Below are 18,717 nucleotides of genomic sequence, written 5' to 3' on the forward strand. Positions count from 1 at the left end.
CAGAAAATCATTTTAAAATAGAAGGCAGTTTAAATGACTGTATTTCTGATTTCTGGACCGGGGAGAGCTTTGAAAGCAGAGAAGCAGTGGAATGGATCTTAAGGTGAGACTTAACAGATGTGTCTTTAATACTGATTATTAAATGCTTAAAATGTAAGCCTTCTGTATGTTAAAAATCATAAAGAATACTACAATTTAAAAAGCAAGATGAGAACATGCTTTTCAGAAAATAGTAATAAAGATGATGTTCCCTTACCAGTCACTCACGTGAGCGGACCGTCTGCCTCCTTCTCTTCCCCCGTAAACTGGAGGCCCAGGCATCCCTGGACAATCTGCCCACCAGCTGATTTGTGTCTGATTTTTTCATCTAACCCAGAGGCCACCTACTGCATTCCTCACTCTTATCCACCGGGACAGGTGAACGTCGGAAGAGTGTCCACCAGCTCCAGTTGCCTACAGCCTCTGGGCCCACGTGCCCTTCTCCCCCCAGCACATTGTGATGCTCGGTCCAAACTCCTAGCCAAGGCCACCTGTTCATGGCGCGTTGCAGCCCATCCCTCCTGGGCATCCCATGCCCTCCAAGGGCATCACGCCAGCATCATCTGTCATCCCAAGGCCCTCCCCAATGGCTCCCACCAGCAAGCGAACATGCTGTTATCTTAAAAACAAAATCAAGCACAAGCTCTCTTTTTTCCCCATTTCCCTCTCTAGCTGCTGTCCATTTCTCTCCTCTGATTGTATGTACCTTTTTCACCCAGCCTTGTTTGAAACTAGCCCGCATGCTATAAAGCAGACTACAAGCCTCGTGAGGACAGCTTCAGTATAACTAGTCCTCCTTTTACGACCACCGGGACAGGTGTTCAGATCCCCCCAGAAAGGGAACCAGAGGTGCTTGTAAATTGTTTTTAACTAGAGTTTACAAAGATGACCTTTCGCTTTCTAAAAAGAATTTCCCCTGGCAACCTGGCCCTTTCTTGCTCTTGGAGGATTTCCATGACCGTCGGCTCTTGGTTCCGCATTCTCACTCCTCCTCGGGCCCCTCCCCTGTTCCTCACCTCGGCACCGGCACTCGCTCACCTTCTGGAGTTCTCACAGCTCTGGTGTGCCATGACCTTCGCCCTCAGTGGTCCTCAGAGCTCCCAAACGGCTGCCCACCAGGGGCACCTTTCTTGATCCCCTAGACGAGCAGCAGTTTCCTCTCCGCCTGCACCTGCTCAGGCACCGTGGTCACCCACCCGCCCACTAATGCATCTGTGCCTTTCCTGTGTGTTGCCATGGAATTTAATGTGTCTGTTCTGCTCCCTTATCCCTGTTCCCAACCACAAGCATCTTCACACCTTTGGTTATTTCAGAAGGCGATTCTTAGAGGGTGATGCACTGGTTTGCTCGGGCCTCGTAACGAGATAGCACAGACATGGTGACTTAAACAGCAGGTGTCCCTTCTCTTGCAGCCCTGGAGGCTGGAAGTCCAAGCTCAAGCTGGTCCCTCCTGAGGCCTCTCTCCTGGGTGTGTAGGTGGCCGTCTCCTCCCAGTGTCCCCACATTGTCGTCCCCGTGTCCTGATCTCCTCTTCTCAAAAGGACCCAGTCAGATTGAATTAGCACCCACCCTAGTGACCTCATTTTACCTTCATCAGCTCTTTAAAGGTCCTACCTCCAAGTAGGGTCCCATTCGGAGGTGCTGGGGGCCAGGACTATACGTCTGAGGGCACACAGTTCAGTCTGTAGCAGGTGGTGATGGAGAACATGAACCACCACCACCGGCTCAGGAGCTGCTGTGTGCTGGGCACTGAGTCACGCTGAACCATTGTTTCGTTTCACCCTCACGATGACCCAACCCACCCGTCGTGTCGCATGCATGCTCTCTCTCCATCACGTGACGACCGGATGCTTCCCAGGCTCGTCGTGACACTGGCCTCTTTCCTCTCGCACAGGACGTACACCTTCAGCGTAGCCCCCGACCTGAGCTCCGGGAAGGACGGTGAAGCCAGCAGCAGACGGAACGGGGACCCTCAGCCTCCGCCCATGTCCCGGAGTATCAGTAGCCTGCAGTCCCTACAGGTGACGGGGCCCTGATGTCAAATGAGCCGCTCTCAGCCCCACTCTGTGCCGACTCCGGGTAGACTCGACTCCTCCGGGGCAGCTTTCACTCAGACGCTGCTGCCCTGAGCTCAGACCCGGGTGGGCCAGCAAGGGGCCCATCTCTCTGCTCCCAGGTCCCCCAGCTCCGTCCACCCCGGGCAGAGGGTGAGCCCCGCGCACACGCACACACTGTGAGCCTGGCCCGTGTCATCATGGCACTAGGTCACGGGGCAGGAAAGGGGCAGGGACCCAGCCCTCCTGGGAGGCCACACTCTTACCCTAACTCTGCCGTCGGCCGGATGGCTCCTTCCCCAAGAGCCCACCGGCCCCCAGAGCTTGCCTCCAGTTCAGACAAGAGCTGAGCCCAGGGCAGGGGACACTGGGAGCCTGGGAGGACAAGGGGTGACCTCTTTAGCTGGGCCTTCGGGGGTGAACAGCCCGGGTGGAGGAGCTTCGGACTGGGAGCCAGAGGCCTGCCAGCCTCAGACCGACGAAAATGGGGTCCCCGCCCCAGACTCTCTGGGAATGAGGGGAGCCGGCCTGGACTGGGGCCATGGGCTCCGTGAGGCTGAGCCCCCCTTTCCAGATTGAACGAGGGGAGGAGCTGACTTGCAAGGCTCAGCCCAGCTCGGCCTCTGTCTGAACGCTGGTGCTTGAAATGGAGGAGAACCTGACACCCGTCCCCGATAACAGAACCCTCCCCTGGCCTGAGGTCACTCCATCCAGGTAGTGAGAAAGGAAAACTGGCCGTAGTTTTGCTATGGTCGCATAGTGGGCTGAAGAACAGCTCCAAAGAGGTAAGGTCCCAATTCCTGCCACCTCTTGCGAGGAAAATGGTCTTTGCATGTGGGACTGAGATAAGGGTCTTGATGGGGAGATTATCCTGGATTATCCTGCAGGCCCTAAACCTAATCACAGGAAACAGGGGATGTGATGCTCACAGACGAGGAGGCAAGGCACACAGAGAGAAGCCATGTGACCTCGGGGCAGAAACTGGAGCCACATGGCCACACGTCAAGGATGCTGGGGCCACCGGGAGCTGGAAGAGGCAGGAGGGACCCTCCCCTAGAGCCTCTGAGGGGGCCTGGCCCTGCGACACCTTGATTTTGGACTTCCAACCTTCAGAACTGGAAGAGAATAAGCTTCGTTTGTTTTCACCCCCCGCAGTCGGCGCTTTGTTTCAGCAGTCCCAGGAAAGGCATCCAGCACCTTCTGTCAAAAGATCTGATGCAGCCCTGCCATTGTGTGGACCCAGCGGTTGGTCCATTCCATTCCCCGCGGACCTTTCACTTTATCATAATATTCCTGATGCAAATATTCCTGATTTCATAGTTCAACCCCTCTGTGCTCTTCCAGGGAAGAAAATGCCCCCGATCCAAAACCTCAGCCCAAGGCAGTGATGGTGCTTTGAGACCATCAGTGAGCAGATCCAGGTTGGGAACACGTGTGTGTCCTGTGACCTACTGGGAAGATCTGTCCTCGGCAGGGGGAATGGAATAGAAAAGGGGTCCTGGTGTCAGTGCGGGCAATCCCACAGCCATACTTCAATATGTAAGACAGCAACGGGACTTCCCTGGTGGCACAGTGGCTGGGACTCCGTGCTCCAAATGCAGGGGGCACGGGTTCGATCCTCGGTCAGGGAACTAGATCCCACATGCATGCCACAACTAAGGAGCCCACGTGCCGCAACTAAGAAGCCCACCTGCTGCAACTAAGACCCAGTGCAACCAAATACACAATTAAAAAAAAAAAAGTAAGACAGCAAGACGACCTTCCCCTTGGAGCTGCCGGAGGTCGGTGTTTACATCCTGAACCAAATATCAGCGCCCTCCACCACAGTATTCACTTCACCTTGACCATGTGCCCATTTTGAAGACTCGGCCCCAAGGCCCTGAGAAGCTACATATGGAGACCTTGACCGTCCCATCGGCTCACAAACACATTTCATGCGCCAATCAGAACGTAGTCAGGTCCAATGAGAAGAGCCCTGTGCGTCAAGCGGCTGGAGATTCTGCATCCCCCGGGGGTGGGTGGGCCCCACGAGGGGTTGGGAGGGTCTGGCTGGGGCTGCCCATGGTGCCGGACCCAAGAGCGCTTGTGAGGCAGGTGCAGTTTGCCCGAGACCCTACTTTCTGGTGTTTGCCCTCCTCAGCAATTCCCAACCACTTTCCAACATGCGGGGATTCCACTGGGGCCCCTTCGTCCTTCTTGATGAACTTGAAGAAGTGCTGGGGGAGCAGCCAGAGGTGCAGACCCTTGAGGCCCCACCCCTGTCGGCAGAATCAGTCCCAAGGGTGTGGTCAACAGCACTGGCTACGTTTCAAATGAATGCTGTGTCTCTCAGGGTGTTTACCTGTGAAAAATACCTACATTCTCCTCTCCAGGATTTGGGGGAAACCAGAGTGTGATTCTGGGTCTGGTGATGGCAGTTCACACTGAGGAGGGCCACATCTTGTCACCTCTTCCTCACCCTACTCAATAGCAAAGATACAGGGACTTCCCTGGCGGTCCAGTGGTTAAGACTCCACACTTCCAATGCAGGGGGACAAGAGTTCGATCTCTGGTCGGGGAACTAAGATCCCACAAGCTGCGCAGAGCAGCCAAAAGAAAAAAATAGCAGATACCAAAATATCAGCTCTCTCATTTTCACCCAGAAGCCCACCTTCAGAGGGATGTGAGGCCAAAGATGGGGAGGGAGAGAAAGGGTCCACCTCAGGAAAAGGAGTGGTCAGGGCAAAGCAGACCTCTGGCTGGAGCTGTCTCCTGTCCAGATGCCCTCCCCCTTCTGACCGTCCCTGATGACCTTGGCCTGACCATCCCCAGTGATCTTAGCCCGTCCATCCCTGGTGACCTTGGCTCCAGGCATGACCAAGTCCCATGTCTTCCCTGGAGTCCCCCCAGCCCACCTCCTGCGGCAGGCACTGTCAGCTCTGCCCCTCGTCCTCTGCCATCTGTGACTCATCTTTCCATGTTGGTCCAGAGGCCCCAGTGAGATCCGAGGCCCCCTAAGTGGGGCATCTTTGGACGACACCTTGTGTCCCAGCATCTGGCACGCGTGCCCCCAGACCCTGACGGCACGAGTCCCCAGAGGCAGCGGGCCTGTGTTGATGTGGAATTTCCCATGCTGCTCCAGAGTCGAGTCCCCCGAACGGTCTGGGCCTGGCGCTGGGCAACACCGCCCCTGCCCCTGGGGCTGGGACGCGAGCTCCTTCAGGGTCCCGGCCCAGCCTCAGCGCCTCCCTCGAGAGGTTCTCTGTCATCTCTGGGGCTCCCGGGGGAGGCCTGTGCCCCACACAGCTGTCCTGGTGACTCCACGTCGGCTCCACCCTCAGCCTCTACAGGTCACTCTCACCTCTCTGGCCATCTCGGCTCTCCCTCATTCTCTCCATCCTTTTATGCAGAAAATGTGCTCAGGCTTCCTCTCGAGGTCAGCCTCTCCCTCCGACACAGCACAGCGAGGAGAAGGGCCAGCCCCAGCTCCCCTGAGGAAACCCCCAGCCACCCCGCACATAGGAGCCCCCTCCTCAAAGACACCCCACACCACGGCCTGGAATGCAGCCCTTGGGTTAATTCCCCGAAGCACTGACCTCCCCAAGAGCAAAGGTGGACGTCAGCCCTGCAGTTGTGAGGCCCAAAGGCCGTCTGAGCCCCTGCCCAAAGCAAAGGGGGAGAGCTCTAGAGAGCTCTGCTGTTTCCACGGCTGGACCCTGATAACCTCCTGTCGACGCCTTTCTCTCCCCAAAATAAAGTAAACTAAAGTGCTGTTTTCCCCTAGCACTCAGCCAAACAGAAAAACACCAGCTACGGGAAAGAAGGGCCAGCAAGAAAGGAGAAAGAAGGGATAGATGCGGGGCTTCTCCCCTGGGTGCCCAGAGCTGAACACACGCCCTGGCAGCCTGGAGAACAGGGTGATTCACATTTAAGCAGAGAACCACATTTAACACGCCAACACTGGGGTGGTCCCGGAGGCCCCCTCGGAGGAAAACGAGTGCCAGCAACAGAGGAGACTAGGATGGATGGACGGATGGTTAAATGATAGATAGATTAGATAGATAGATAGATAGATAGATAGATAGATAGATAGATAGATAGATAGATAGATAGATAGATAGATGATAGATAGACAGTAGATAATAGATAGATTTTATAGATATAGATATATAGATATAGATATAGATACAGATACACACACACAGATGGTCCCCAACTTACAATGGTTCGACTTACAGTTGTTTGACTTTACGATGGTGCAAAAGCAATATGCATTCAGTAGAATTTTGAATACTTGAATTTTGAATTTTCCCAGACAAGTGACATGTGGTCCAATCCTCTCTCTGATATTGGGCAGATATCAAATGATATTAAATGCATTTTTTACTTAAGATATTTTCAATTTATGATGGGTTTATTGGGATGTAACCCCATCCTACGTTGAGGAAGATTTGTACATATCTACATAGTATATACATACATCTATTATATATATCTATTATATATAATAGATATTATATAATCTATAATATTATAATAGTATATTATAATATAGTACATTATGATAGATATTATATTATAATATAGTATATTATAAAGATTATAATTATATTATATAATTGAATTACAATTATATATCATATTATAAAGTAATAAATGTATATATTATTATATTTAGATAGATTCAGATCATTTCCTAAGAAGTCACTATGAAGGGGTGAATATTTGTGTTCCCCAACAAATTCCTATGTTGAAATCTTGTTGATCAATGTGATGGTGTTTGGAGGTGGGGCTTAGGTCATGTGGGTGGAGCTCTCATGAAAGGGGTTAGTGACCTTATGGAAAAGACCCCAGAGAGCTCCCTTACCCTCCACCGTGTGAGGACACAGTGAGATGTTAGCCCAAAAGAGGGCCCTCACCTAACTGTGCTGGTGCCTGATCTCTGGCACCCTGAGACTTCCAGCCCCTGGAAGCGTGAGACACAAATTTCTGTTGTTTATAAGCCACCCAGGGTATTTTATTACAGCAGCCTGAAGGGACCAAGACAAGGGATAAGGACTTGGAAGAGACAGAAAGTAGACAGTTGATGTGCCATGATGTGGGTCATTCGTTCCACTTTCTTTTCATTTCCTATGTGTGCTATAGTGCCCAGAAAATTAAAAGTTGCAAGAAATTACAGAGATCACCTGCAATTCCTAGCCCCTTCTCATCATAATGGTCCTGGTAAAACGGGCTGTAACTACTGAGCAAGGAAGGAAGAGACGTGGTGTCCAGGCCACCACTGGATGAGGGGGAGAAGCTGCTGGAACAAGTCTCATAAGGTGGGTGTTAACTCTCACGTGCCTTTCTTTCCACCATTCCAGGCCACCATAATGAGGAAAAGCGTCCTGGTGGTGCGCCATGGGGAGAGAGTGGACCAAATCTTCGGGAAGTCCTGGCTGCAGCAATGTTCCACTTCCGACGGTAGGTACAGTCCTGGCAGAATCCAGATGCAGGAATTAGACGGAGCTAACAGATGAGATCATGTCTCGGTTTTCTTAGCCAGAGCCCCTGGGGCACCATTCTTCAGAATGACCATGCATAGACTGTTTATGTGGGATGGACACACGCTCCATCTCTCTCCACAGGCATTACATGTGTGCATGTGAGCGTGTATGCATCTGTAAGTATCTTACCTCAAACGCTTTGGGGAAGATGGAGGAATGGTTTTCAATAGTAAGCAAGTCTGCTGGAGTGACACATGGACAGCCCTGTGTGTCCTGGCAGCACACACATGGCACTTGGTTAGTGGGTGAGGCACTGCCTTGAGAGCAAGTCACTCTGGCCACAGTCACTGACCCTCACACATACCCCAACTTGCAATCTCACAGCTGCATCTTTCTGAGGTCATCTTCCCTGCGGTGGTCGCTTCCCTACAACGTTTGGCCGTGCTATACTCAACTGAAGGGCATATTTTTTAACGTGTTGGGTGCTTACCCCAACTTCACCCCTCTGGATGCCAAGAACTGAGAACAGGGCTTGTAGATACAAAATACCCACAGTCTCTGTACTGATCCACAATTGTATCACACACATGCCCTAATGGAAAGCCCAGAGTGCCACTATTTCTAAGCCATGGATAATTATATAAATGAAAGTATTGAATGAACCTAGTGATAAAATCCATTCACAGTGGCTGGACTTGCTGAGCCCTTGGGGATCCCTCCAGGAGCCCAACAGGCCAAGAAAGGGGGAAGGGAATAGGGGACGCATTGGCAGATGACCTGAATGCACAAGAAAATTCCTGAGCAAATGACGTCATGACTACACCTATCTCCAAGAACCCATAGAACTAATGCTACGCTTGTCTCTACAAAACAAGACCAAGTAGAGGCACAAAGGCTCAAGGAAGAAATAGGTGGCTCTGAAGATGCATTGACGTTCAAAGAATTATAAGACACTTCTTGCAGTAAAACAATTACTGAAACTACAGACTGAAATGGCACACATGTCAGTATGTATATGATGGTGGTGGTGGTGTGAGAACCAGACCAAACAACCAACATCAAAAAGAGTGACTGGACTTCATAAAAAGAGGGAAAATATTTGGTCATCTACACAAAAGATCAAGTCACCTATAAGGGAAAATATTTTAAAGGCACTGGAAATTCCCAGCTTAGAGGAAACTGCTGATGGATCTTTTTACCAGGTAAGGAAGCCCTGGTAAAGTGCGTTGTGATAGTCTACTTGGTCTGAATTCTTCAAGTTGCAGTGTTTGATCAATTACAATGACAGGTATTTGGGGACACTGCTGGCCTCCCCTTGCATTCCGGCGTCCCTCCTGGTTTCTGCTCACTTCTGCACGAAGGACCCACATCCTCTATGGCCCCTCACTTCCCAGCGGCGCTGGCCCAGGGCACCCCTATTCGCTCAGACTGTCCTCCCGTCAGAACCCAACCACCCCCCAGGTCCTCGGCTTCTTCTGAGCTCTGCCCTCTGCCTCACAAAGTGATCACAGATAAAACATCAATGAGGGCAAAAGACCTCAGTGGAGTAGTTTCACATTTGGGGATGACAGATGTCCTTGAGAATATGACACAAGTGACGGACCTTCGCTTTGAATGAAAAACAAATACCAGCTTTCCCTGCGGACACACCTAACACTTTGGCATTTAATAAAGGTCTGTAAAGCTTACGGTTCAAACAAAGTCTCTGCCAGTGGAAATTCCAGGGAGGTAGCTTCCAGAAATATCTTGCATGGAACCTAAAAACGCAAGGCATGCAAATAGCCGCTGCCTGCCTCCCCTTGGTGAACTGCTGGGAGGCTGGGGTGGCATGTTCAGGTGCAAGTGACAGGCCAGCCATGTGACGTATGGCAGGTCTCAGGAGAGGCAGTTTGGCTGCTAGAATCTGTTGTAGCCAGGAGGTTTGGGGGCCGCTTGGGAGGATGAGAGGGCTTGGTGTGGCGTGGCGTGATTATCCATTTATCTGCAGGGATAAATGGATAATCTGAGGATGAGATCAAACCTGCCCCTATTGGCCACTACCTCTGAGCCAGGCTCTGGGCTCCAAGCATTATCTTGCTGATTCGTCCAGACAACTCTGTTGTTTCCCGATTTTTATTGATAAGGGAGATTAGTCAGTTGCCTCTACACACACAACTAGTAACTGGTGGTGCCAGGATTTGCACCAGATCGTCCAATCTTCGAGCCCAAGGTCAAACTCAAAGTGAACCAAGGTGCTCTGAGCCTCTGAATGGGTGGTGGTGGTGGGGAGTCCCAGTGGAGCCCCCTGATGTCCAGTCCTGCCTCAAGCAGCTGACTAATAATACACAATGCAGGACCCTCTCCCGCCATCTGTATTCTGTCCCGTAGGCAATGGGACATCTTCAAGCTATGGGGATGGGTTGAGTTTCATCTAATTAATTAATACCAATTTGAGACTCTTATCAAGTTAAGCTAAATCAGTCTTGGTTCTTAATCAGGAAAATTGTATGAATGACTCTTCGGGGGGGTTTTGAGAGGACAAAGAAGGTCTCATGGTTCCTATGGCTGAAACATACGTTTTCTGTGTTTGAGGGAATGGGTGGTGAGAGTAGGACTTCCTCCTGGAATTGAATCCACATCACAGAGCATGCTCAAGAAAAAACACAGTTGACCACAATGTAAATAATTACCGTGCTTCAAATGTGGGTCTTGATCTTAAGAGTTTAGTGGGACAAATATGCACTAACTCAGTGGAACTGAGCATCTGGTGCTTATTTATGCTTTAGGGAAATACTACCGGCCAGACCTGAACTTCCCTCGCAGTCTGCCCAGACGGAGCCGCGGTATCAAAGACTTTGAAAACGATCCACCTTTATCGTCCTGTGGAATTTTCCAGTCCAGAATGGCAGGTATGTTTGAGGATCATTCTAGTAGGAATAGTAACAATAGTTGTAGCAGTGATTATCACTCACGTGTATTGAGCCCTTGCTACGTGCCCTTTGAGGCCAGATCTCCCCTTTATATAAGGGCACCAGTCCTCATAAATTGCTCGTCTTAACTTGATCACCTCTATAAAGACCCTACATTCAAAGAAGGTCACACTGTGAGGCATGGGGTTAGGACTCCAACATATGAATTTAGGGAACAGAAATCAGCCCATCACAACATCCACAGAAACCTCACTGGTGTTGGTACCATGCAGATTTTCTACTGAAGAGATCTTCTTCTTTCCCAAAGACCAGGTCCTCTAATTTTGCAAGAAGAAATGTGATTTACAGGCTTGTCCTTCCATGAGCCTCAGGGGGCTTGAGTTTCCATTACTGCAGGTGACCATGAACTTGAAACAGCACCCACTTGATAGCTCACAGTTCTGTGGGTCAGAAACACAAACACAGCATGGCTGGGTTCTCTGTTCAGGGTCTCAACTCTGATTTCAAGCTGCTGGCTGGGCTGACTTCCCACCTGGAGCCTCCTGGAAGCAGTTCCACATTCATCGGGCTGGTGGGAGAATTCAGTTCCTTGTGGTTGTAGGACTGAAGTCCTCACTTCCTTGCCTGGTGCCAGCACAGGGCCTGCTGGATTCCTAGAGCCCACCCACATTCCTTGCAACATGGCCCCCTCCATCTTGGAAGCCAACAGTAGAGAATTTATTGCATGTCAAATCCCTCTACCTTTGGTTTTTAAAAAAATTTTTATTAAAGTATAGTTGATTTACAGTATCAAATAAGTTTCAGGTATACAGCAAAGTGGTTCAGTTTTAGATAGATAGATAGATAGATGTTCTTTATCAGATTCTTTTCCCTTATAGGTTATTACAAAATATTGAGTCTAGTTCCCTGTGCTCTGCAGAAGGACCTTGTTGGTTGTCTATTTTATACATAGTAGTGTGTATATGTTATCTGACTTCTTTTCCGTGACTGGCTGGAGAAATCTCTGCTTTTAATGGGCTCACCTGAATGGGTCTGGCCCACCTGCAATAATCTCCCTTCTGCCTTATAACATAACCTGGTCATAGGGGAGCTAGCTCACCGTGTTCACAGCTTCCACCCACACACCAGGGGATTATACAGGGTGTGTATACGGGGTGGTGGTGGGGATTCTTGGGGCCACTTAAGACCCTGCCTGCCACGGGTAGTAAGCCACCTGTTGGAGTTGCCACCATGGGCAGCTACAGTTATGAAGAGGGCACTTCTCCACCTGCTGTCTTCCAGGGGAAGCTCTGCTGGGCAGTGGCATCAGGATCATCTCCGTCTTCACCTCCCCAGCCCTCCGCTGTGTGCAGACAGCCAAACACATCCTGGAAGGTCAGTGAGAACTGCAGCTAGCTTCTCATGTGGCCTTGACCTCATGACTCTTCTCCGGGGGGAGAAGATAGTGAGCAGAGGTGAGACTGGGGTGGGTGGCCATGAATGGCCACACAAAGTCACAAGACAGTTGTGAACCAGCCCTCGAGAACTGTTAGGAGGCACTGAGCCAGTTAGCATTTCTGGAAGGTCAGGATTGTAATTCGCCTTTGGCCTGCTTCTGCCATGTGTTTTTTAAAAAGCTGGGGGTGAGGGTGTTCCCAGAGAGCTGAGAACTGCTGTGGTCCCTTCTTAAGTCCAAAATGCAGGACTCCCTGGGCAAGGGAATCGGCTCCTGGGAGCTGTTCAGCACCATCAAAAGCTGCTGTGTGATGGGAAGCCAGTGGCAGACCCTTCTGAGCGAGCGTCCACCTACAGGAAGAAGCAAGTTCCTGCCAGAGATGGGCAGCCTGCCCTGGAGGTCCTGGTTCCGCCTCTCCCAGTGTGGGGAAGGGGACACAAGACCTAGGTCACCATGCACGCACGGCCGGTCCTCCATAGTGATGGGACTGAGGGCAGAGTGTGTGGACACAGGTGCAGCAGGTGGGCACGTGTGGAGGAGGGGGCTTGCCTCTGCTTTCTCAGAGACACAGGAAGTCAGGTGACCAGGTGAGCATGAGAAAGGGCAGCACTGAATGTGTGACATGCTTACTGGGGAGAGGGGCCAGGACAGGGACGGGGAAGTACAAGGTGACCATTGGGCAGCACAAAGGCCACTTGAGATCATGGGCACGGCTTTACACGGAGACCCATCAACGGTGCTGGGGCTGCCCCCAGGTTGCCCCAGGAGGAGCAGGCGGAACTGGGGCTAACCCCGGGCGGGTTTGAGAAGTAAGTATGATGAAGCAAGAAAGGGTGCGAGGAGCTGAAGGTGCACGGGGGAGGGCCATGGAGATTGAGTGGAGATTTTAAGCTGTGTAAGGTAGGGAGTTAGGGGCTGGGGGAGGCGAACGATACCAAGCAAAGAGTCAGCTCCGTGGAGTGAAATCCCGGGAGGTGGCTGGAGGGTTGGAATCAGATACGAGGGACAGGAGCCTACAGAGAAAGGAAGGCTGGCTGGAGATAGAGAAGAGGATGGCACTGAGCTTAGCGAGGGTTGCAGCTGCTGGGAATGACCTACCAGATCAAGGTCAGGGAGGAAGGACATCAGTGGAGGAGGGGGACAAAGAGCAAAGAGGCTGCTGCTGGACAAGCCGTCTTGCAGATAACGGCATCGTGCCTGGCGCGGTGTCAGAAAGAGGGCGGCGAGCAGACCTTCACGGGAGCAGCTGTTGAAATGATGGCGGGTCCGCCAGCCCGAGCACCACCCCAGTATCTCCTCCACGTAGATCAGAGAAGCTCTGACAAAGTGCCTTCCCGATTCTGCCATGCAGCTGGGAATCCCTCCCAGGGATGGACCTGATCCTTGCACAGGACCCGTGTGGGCTCGTGGCCAATCCAGTCCTTTCCTACCTTCTCATTAACGTGCTGTTTCTTGATCCACTCGCTAAGTTGTGAGGGTAGAAACCCATTTCATCACTGTCCGCTTTCCACACATTTAAAACTCGGAGGCCGTCTCTGTGCATCGTCAGCCCTGCAGACGCCCTCCGTTTGTCATTTCTCATCCGAGCGTAACAGGGGACCCTGGACTCCCCTGCACGGTTTCTGGGGTCCCTGAGACCGAGAAATGCCCGTGGTTTCCCCCGCTGTTGAGATTTGCATGTTCATTGCTTTGCTTCCCTGCAGCTCTGGGCTCTGGACCCATGGAGCCGAGGGCAGGTTAAAGCACGATGTCAGCTGCTAAGCAAACCCGGGAGGGGCCCAGGACCCCACCGTGTTTGCTCTAAGTGTTTCCATTTGATAACTCTTAACAAATAGGACAGAAGAAAGCAAAATAGATATGAAGTCATTTTATGCCCGGATAGCTTAGGATCAATATATGTGTAATTAATCCAACAACTATAGCAATCAGATGTGAAGAAAGCAAGAAACACGCACAAATACAGGATAAAAGGTGACAGGCTCACCCCGGATTCTCCTGTGCCCCCCACCCGCCTTTAAACCCGCCATTTAATTGAGCTTATTTTGTTTTAACCCATCCAAGAGGCTGATACTTTTCCACTAACCTAAAAAAACACTTGAATCTCCATCTGAGGCTGGCAGCCCACAGGTGAGCGGGGGTGACACCTGCAGATTGCCTGTGTCCAGCCAGGCCAGCACATGGATACCTCTGACGGTGACTTCCTCCAAGTCGCCAGGCCCTTTCCTAGTGATGCTCTCAGGCTCCCTTTCCCCACCCAGCCTCCCAGCCATGGTCACAACATATGAAAAAAAAAAAAGATAAGGAATATTCTTTTGGCCTTAAACGAATATAACTGAGAGCTTCAAAAACATTTTTTGTAACTTTATCCCCTTTTTGTTATCATTCATGTTTCCTCATTATGAACATATCTGTTCCAATTTCTCTGACTTCTATTATGTGGGTCTCTTGCATTTAAAATAAAAGCTCCCCAAAATGTTTTCTGACAACGATCATGTCAATGTCTTTAACATGATCTCTCATTGACTTTTACTCTATATGCAGATGAGGAGGAGGACAAAGTCAGTTTAAAGAACATAAATTCATAAATCCTGTGTTAATCAAGAAAAGCAGTATGCTCAGCCTTCTTCATATGTCCTCAAACATGACCATCCTGTTTTCCAGAATGCTAAGCTTTATCTCACCACCATGTCAGTGAATGTCCAGATGGACCATTTCCCAAAGTGTGACCCACAGAACAGGAAGAGGGCCCAACGCCATTTGGGACACTCTCCAGACTCTTTTTTTTTTTTTTTTAATTTTGTAGAGTATTATTTTTCTTTTATCAATTTATTTTTTATTGAAGTATAGTTGAATTACAATGTTGTGTTAATTTCTGCTGTACAGCAAAGTGACTCAGTTACACGCATATATATACTCTTTTTCATATTTTTTTCCATTATGGTTTATCACAGGATATTGAATGTAATTCCCTGCGCTCTACAGTAGGACCTTTTTGTTTATCCAGCCTATATATAATAGTTTGCATCTGCTAATCTCAAACTCCCAATCCATCCCTCTCCAAACTCTTTCTTCGTGTCACCTATTCCCGGTGGACACGAGTTCCTCACAGGCTGCGGGAGAGCCCAGGAGCCCCATCAACCAGGCTTAACTCTCTTTTCTAAATGTGCTTTGCAAAGGAACCCATTTCATGGGCCTGAAATACATTTTGGGAATGGATTTGATTGCCAGCATTTCCGTTTAATGTCATTTTCTCCATTTCGAATAAAAACATTAAGGTCTTGTTTTTCCCCCACTCAAAAAGAGGTGGCCTTAGTTTACAGGTCTCTTACTGAAGGTATAAAAAAAAATGTCAGTTTATGGAATGTGCTTTTCTGTAGCAAACGTATGTACTATTTTTGGCAAAACAGATGAAGTATACTTAGATGCAAATATGATTATATGAAGTTTTGTCCAAAACAACTTCACCAGTTAGATTTTACTGAATTCATGACTTCCATTTCCAGTTTTTTTAATTTACAATAGAAAGTGGAGGTTTTTTCTCGTTAAAAAAAAAAATCCTAGGGAAGGGCAAGTTGTGAGAGATAGAATGTTCCAGAAGGTGACTCCCATCCACCCTTCGCTTCAGCTCAGTCTGGGGTAAGTGTTTACCAGGATGGCGCTTCCGTGTGGCTAACAAGCTCCATGATTGCCCTCGTCTTTTCCTCAGATCATTGGACCAGCCAAGTCCTCATAGGTGCAGGCTCCTTCTTGACCCAAGGAGGAGTCCGGGTGCCGCGTGCTATGGGGCTGCATCGGGTCATCAGGATGAGCACCAGGGAGGTCGCTGCCAGTGGCACCTCCCAGATCCCAAGAGACTCTGGCCCTTCCTGATGAGCAGAGGGTCATCACTCCTCTCATACCCTCCAACTGCCCGGTGGCTTTTGTCTGAGAAATAGTGTGTCTGTGCCTAATCACAGGACAATATTCAGCAAGCAAAAAAAAAAAAAAAAGTCAGATTTTTTTCCAAAGGTTTGATTTAGACCTAGGAAGAGACTCATTTACAGAAAGCCAAAATAGACACCGAAGATGATAAACACTTGTATTCTGTTGAATCCAGAGCTCAAACTGGAGAAGAAAATTAAGATAAGAGTGGAGCCCGGAATCTTTGAATGGACCAAATGGGAGACTGGCAAAACCACCCCGACCCTCATGACCCTGGAAGAGCTGAGAGAGGCGGATTTCAACGTCAGCATGGATTATAGGTGAGCCGCCTCACGTTGTCTGCTGCTGGGGTTTTCTCGTTCTTGTTAAAGAAAAATTACTCACGACACTGGTTAAAGGTAATAAGGAAGGCTTTATTCAAGAGGGACCACTGCAGTGGGGGGTTTGCAGAAGGGAAGGAAGATCAGATTCCCCTCCGAATATAAGGCCAAGTGGGGATTCTTCCTCCCAGGAGCAGGGTGAGGTGATGGGAGATTCTTAAGAGAACAGGGTGATTCTTGCTAAACGGAACCTAAAAGGATCCTTGCTGCAGGCAGGCCAGGGGATCAGACGCCTCCTGGGGTTGGAGGGGAAGTCGAGTTTGCTCAGATATCCAGAGTGGTCAGATATGGGGGTGGGCGATTCTGGCTAAACTGAGTGCACAAGGTTGGATGTGAAGCCCACAGGTCGGGCCTGTTGAGAAGAGGGTCAGTCAGTCTGGCTAGAGTTCGTCAGCCAGAGAACCTGCATCTCCCACTGCCCGTGGCTGGCGGCGCCATCACAAGCCTGTGTGCGGGTGCTCAGGGAGAAGGCTCACTGGAGGCCCAACGCCAGCTCTTTGCTGGTTTTGAGCACAGAACTGGAGGCTCGGGGCTGACCGTGAGCCCTGGCTAGAGGCGAGCCGTCGCCCTCCTTCTGCTCCCCTCCCCCTCCTCCAGGCCCGCCTTCCCCCTCCCCTCCCTCCTGCCCGCCGAGCCCTACGAGGATTACTTGCACAGGTGTGCAGTGAGCATGGAACAGATCGTCAGCACCCGCCCGCAGGACGGTAAGTGGCCCCATCGTCCTCGGGTACCAGCCGCCCTGGGGGTTGGGTTCTCACCTCTGGGATGGAAATGATTGATTTTTGAACCGAGGGATGCCCCAATCTCCCCTGCCCCATTTCCCTACCACTGGAGTGCTACATCGCTGCCTCTGCATAGACACACGCCCCCCCCCCCGACCCAGGCCCTGGGGCCCCTGATTCCGGAACCAAGAGCTGATGGGATCCAAGACAGAAGGGTCGACACAGACCACCCACGCCCACTTCCTAGGAAACAAAAGAATCTAAGAATCAAGCAGCCAAATGTTGGGTCATGTTTAAATGACAATTCGGACAAAGCATCTGTTTAAGTTGATGGTCGAGACCATTAAAGAAATTTGAACATGGAATTTAAATCTGGAATCTGAATATGGAAGTATTTAAGAAATATTAGGGCTTCCCTGGTGGCGCAGTGGTTGAGAATCTGCCTGCTAATGCAGGAGACACGGGTTCGAGCCCTGGTCCGGGAAGATCCCACATGCCGTGGAGCAACTAGGTCTGTGAGCCATAACTACTGAGCCTGTGCGTCTGGAGCCTGTGCTCCGCAACAAGAGAGGCCACGATAGTGAGAGGCCCGCGCAACGCGATGAAGAGTGGCCCCCGCTTGCCGCAACTAGAGAAAGCTCTAGCACAGAAACGAAGACCCAACATAGCAATCAACCAATCAATCAATCTTTAAAAAAAAAAAAGAAATATTAATGCTAATTTTGTGAGGTGTGATAATAGCATGGTTGTGTGTAAGAATGAAAAGTCCTCCTTTGGAGATGCAAACCGAGGTACATCCTGTGAAATTGTGTGATGTTTGGGATATGCTTTAAAATACTTCACTAAGTGTCCATCAACCGATGAATGGATTAAGAAGATGTGGTGCATATATACAATGGAATATTACTCAGCCATAAAAAAAGAATGAAATTTTGACATTTGCAGCAACATGGATGGACTTGAAGGGCGTTATGCCAAGTGAAATTAGTCAGACGGAGAAAGACAAACACTTTACTTATATGTGGAATCTAAAAAATACAACAAACTAGTGAATATAACAAAAAAGAGGCAGACTCACAGATATTGAAAACAAACGAGGAGTACCAGTGGGGAGAGGAAACGGGGAGGGGCAAGATAGGGGTCGGGGATTAAGAGGTACAAGCTGTTAGGTATAAAATAAGTTGCAAGGATCTATTGTACAACATAGGGAACATAGCCAATATTTTATAGCAACTAAATGGCGTATAACCTTTAAAAATTTTGAATCACTGTATGGTACACCTTATATAATATTGTAACTTATACAGTATAATATGGTACATAAACTATACTTCAGTAAAAATAAAATAAAAATACTTCACAGAAAAGGGGGTGGGGTAGCAGACAGATGATACAAGGTGGGCAAAATGTCAACAACCGTTGGAGCTCCCTGATGGGAACACGGGGATTCATCAGACCCGCTTTTGGGGTATATATCAAAATGTCCATAGTGAAACTCGAAAAACAAATCCTATAAGATTTAAGTTAGCAAGTGCGTATTGAACATCAGCAATGTGTCAGGTACCAAATAAAGCATCATGGGAAAAATCTAAGCAAAGAAGACACACGTTCTACCCTCAAAGGGTATGAATATTGTTGGAGGAAAAGGCGCAAACATCTGGAATATTAGGAATATTAAATAACATGAAAAAGAGCTCAGAAGGAGTTGATAAGGGACCACCCGGCCCACTTGCCCCACCATCGTTCTTTCCATCCCTCGTCCAAAGGAGCTCAGGGGACCAAAGACTCTGAT

General features: G+C 49.7%; 1 protein-coding gene and 1 non-coding gene across 3 annotated transcripts in view; one reads left to right on the forward strand and one right to left on the reverse strand.

Annotated features, from left to right (window-relative positions):
• Positions 1 to 18,717, forward strand: part of UBASH3A (ubiquitin associated and SH3 domain containing A) — a 40,284-nt gene that overhangs the window by 17,584 nt on the left and 3,983 nt on the right. The window contains exons 7-12 of one of the 2 annotated variants that reach the window (XM_036850687.1): positions 1,934 to 2,060; positions 7,436 to 7,535; positions 10,324 to 10,446; positions 11,749 to 11,841; positions 15,999 to 16,143; positions 16,801 to 16,907. In XM_036850687.1, the coding sequence (XP_036706582.1) occupies positions 1,934 to 2,060; positions 7,436 to 7,535; positions 10,324 to 10,446; positions 11,749 to 11,841; positions 15,999 to 16,143; positions 16,801 to 16,907 (695 nt within the window). The remainder of the gene's footprint in view (positions 1 to 1,933; positions 2,061 to 7,435; positions 7,536 to 10,323; positions 10,447 to 11,748; positions 11,842 to 15,998; positions 16,144 to 16,800; positions 16,908 to 18,717) is intronic. The other variant, XM_036850688.1, reaches the window with a different exon arrangement.
• LOC118895056 lies at positions 759 to 891 on the reverse strand. The gene has a single exon (XR_005019832.1). It is a non-coding gene; the product is annotated as a small nucleolar RNA SNORA61 (small nucleolar RNA).

This window comes from Balaenoptera musculus, chromosome 4, assembly GCF_009873245.2.
Source record: "Balaenoptera musculus isolate JJ_BM4_2016_0621 chromosome 4, mBalMus1.pri.v3, whole genome shotgun sequence".
NCBI lineage: Eukaryota > Metazoa > Chordata > Mammalia > Artiodactyla > Balaenopteridae > Balaenoptera > Balaenoptera musculus.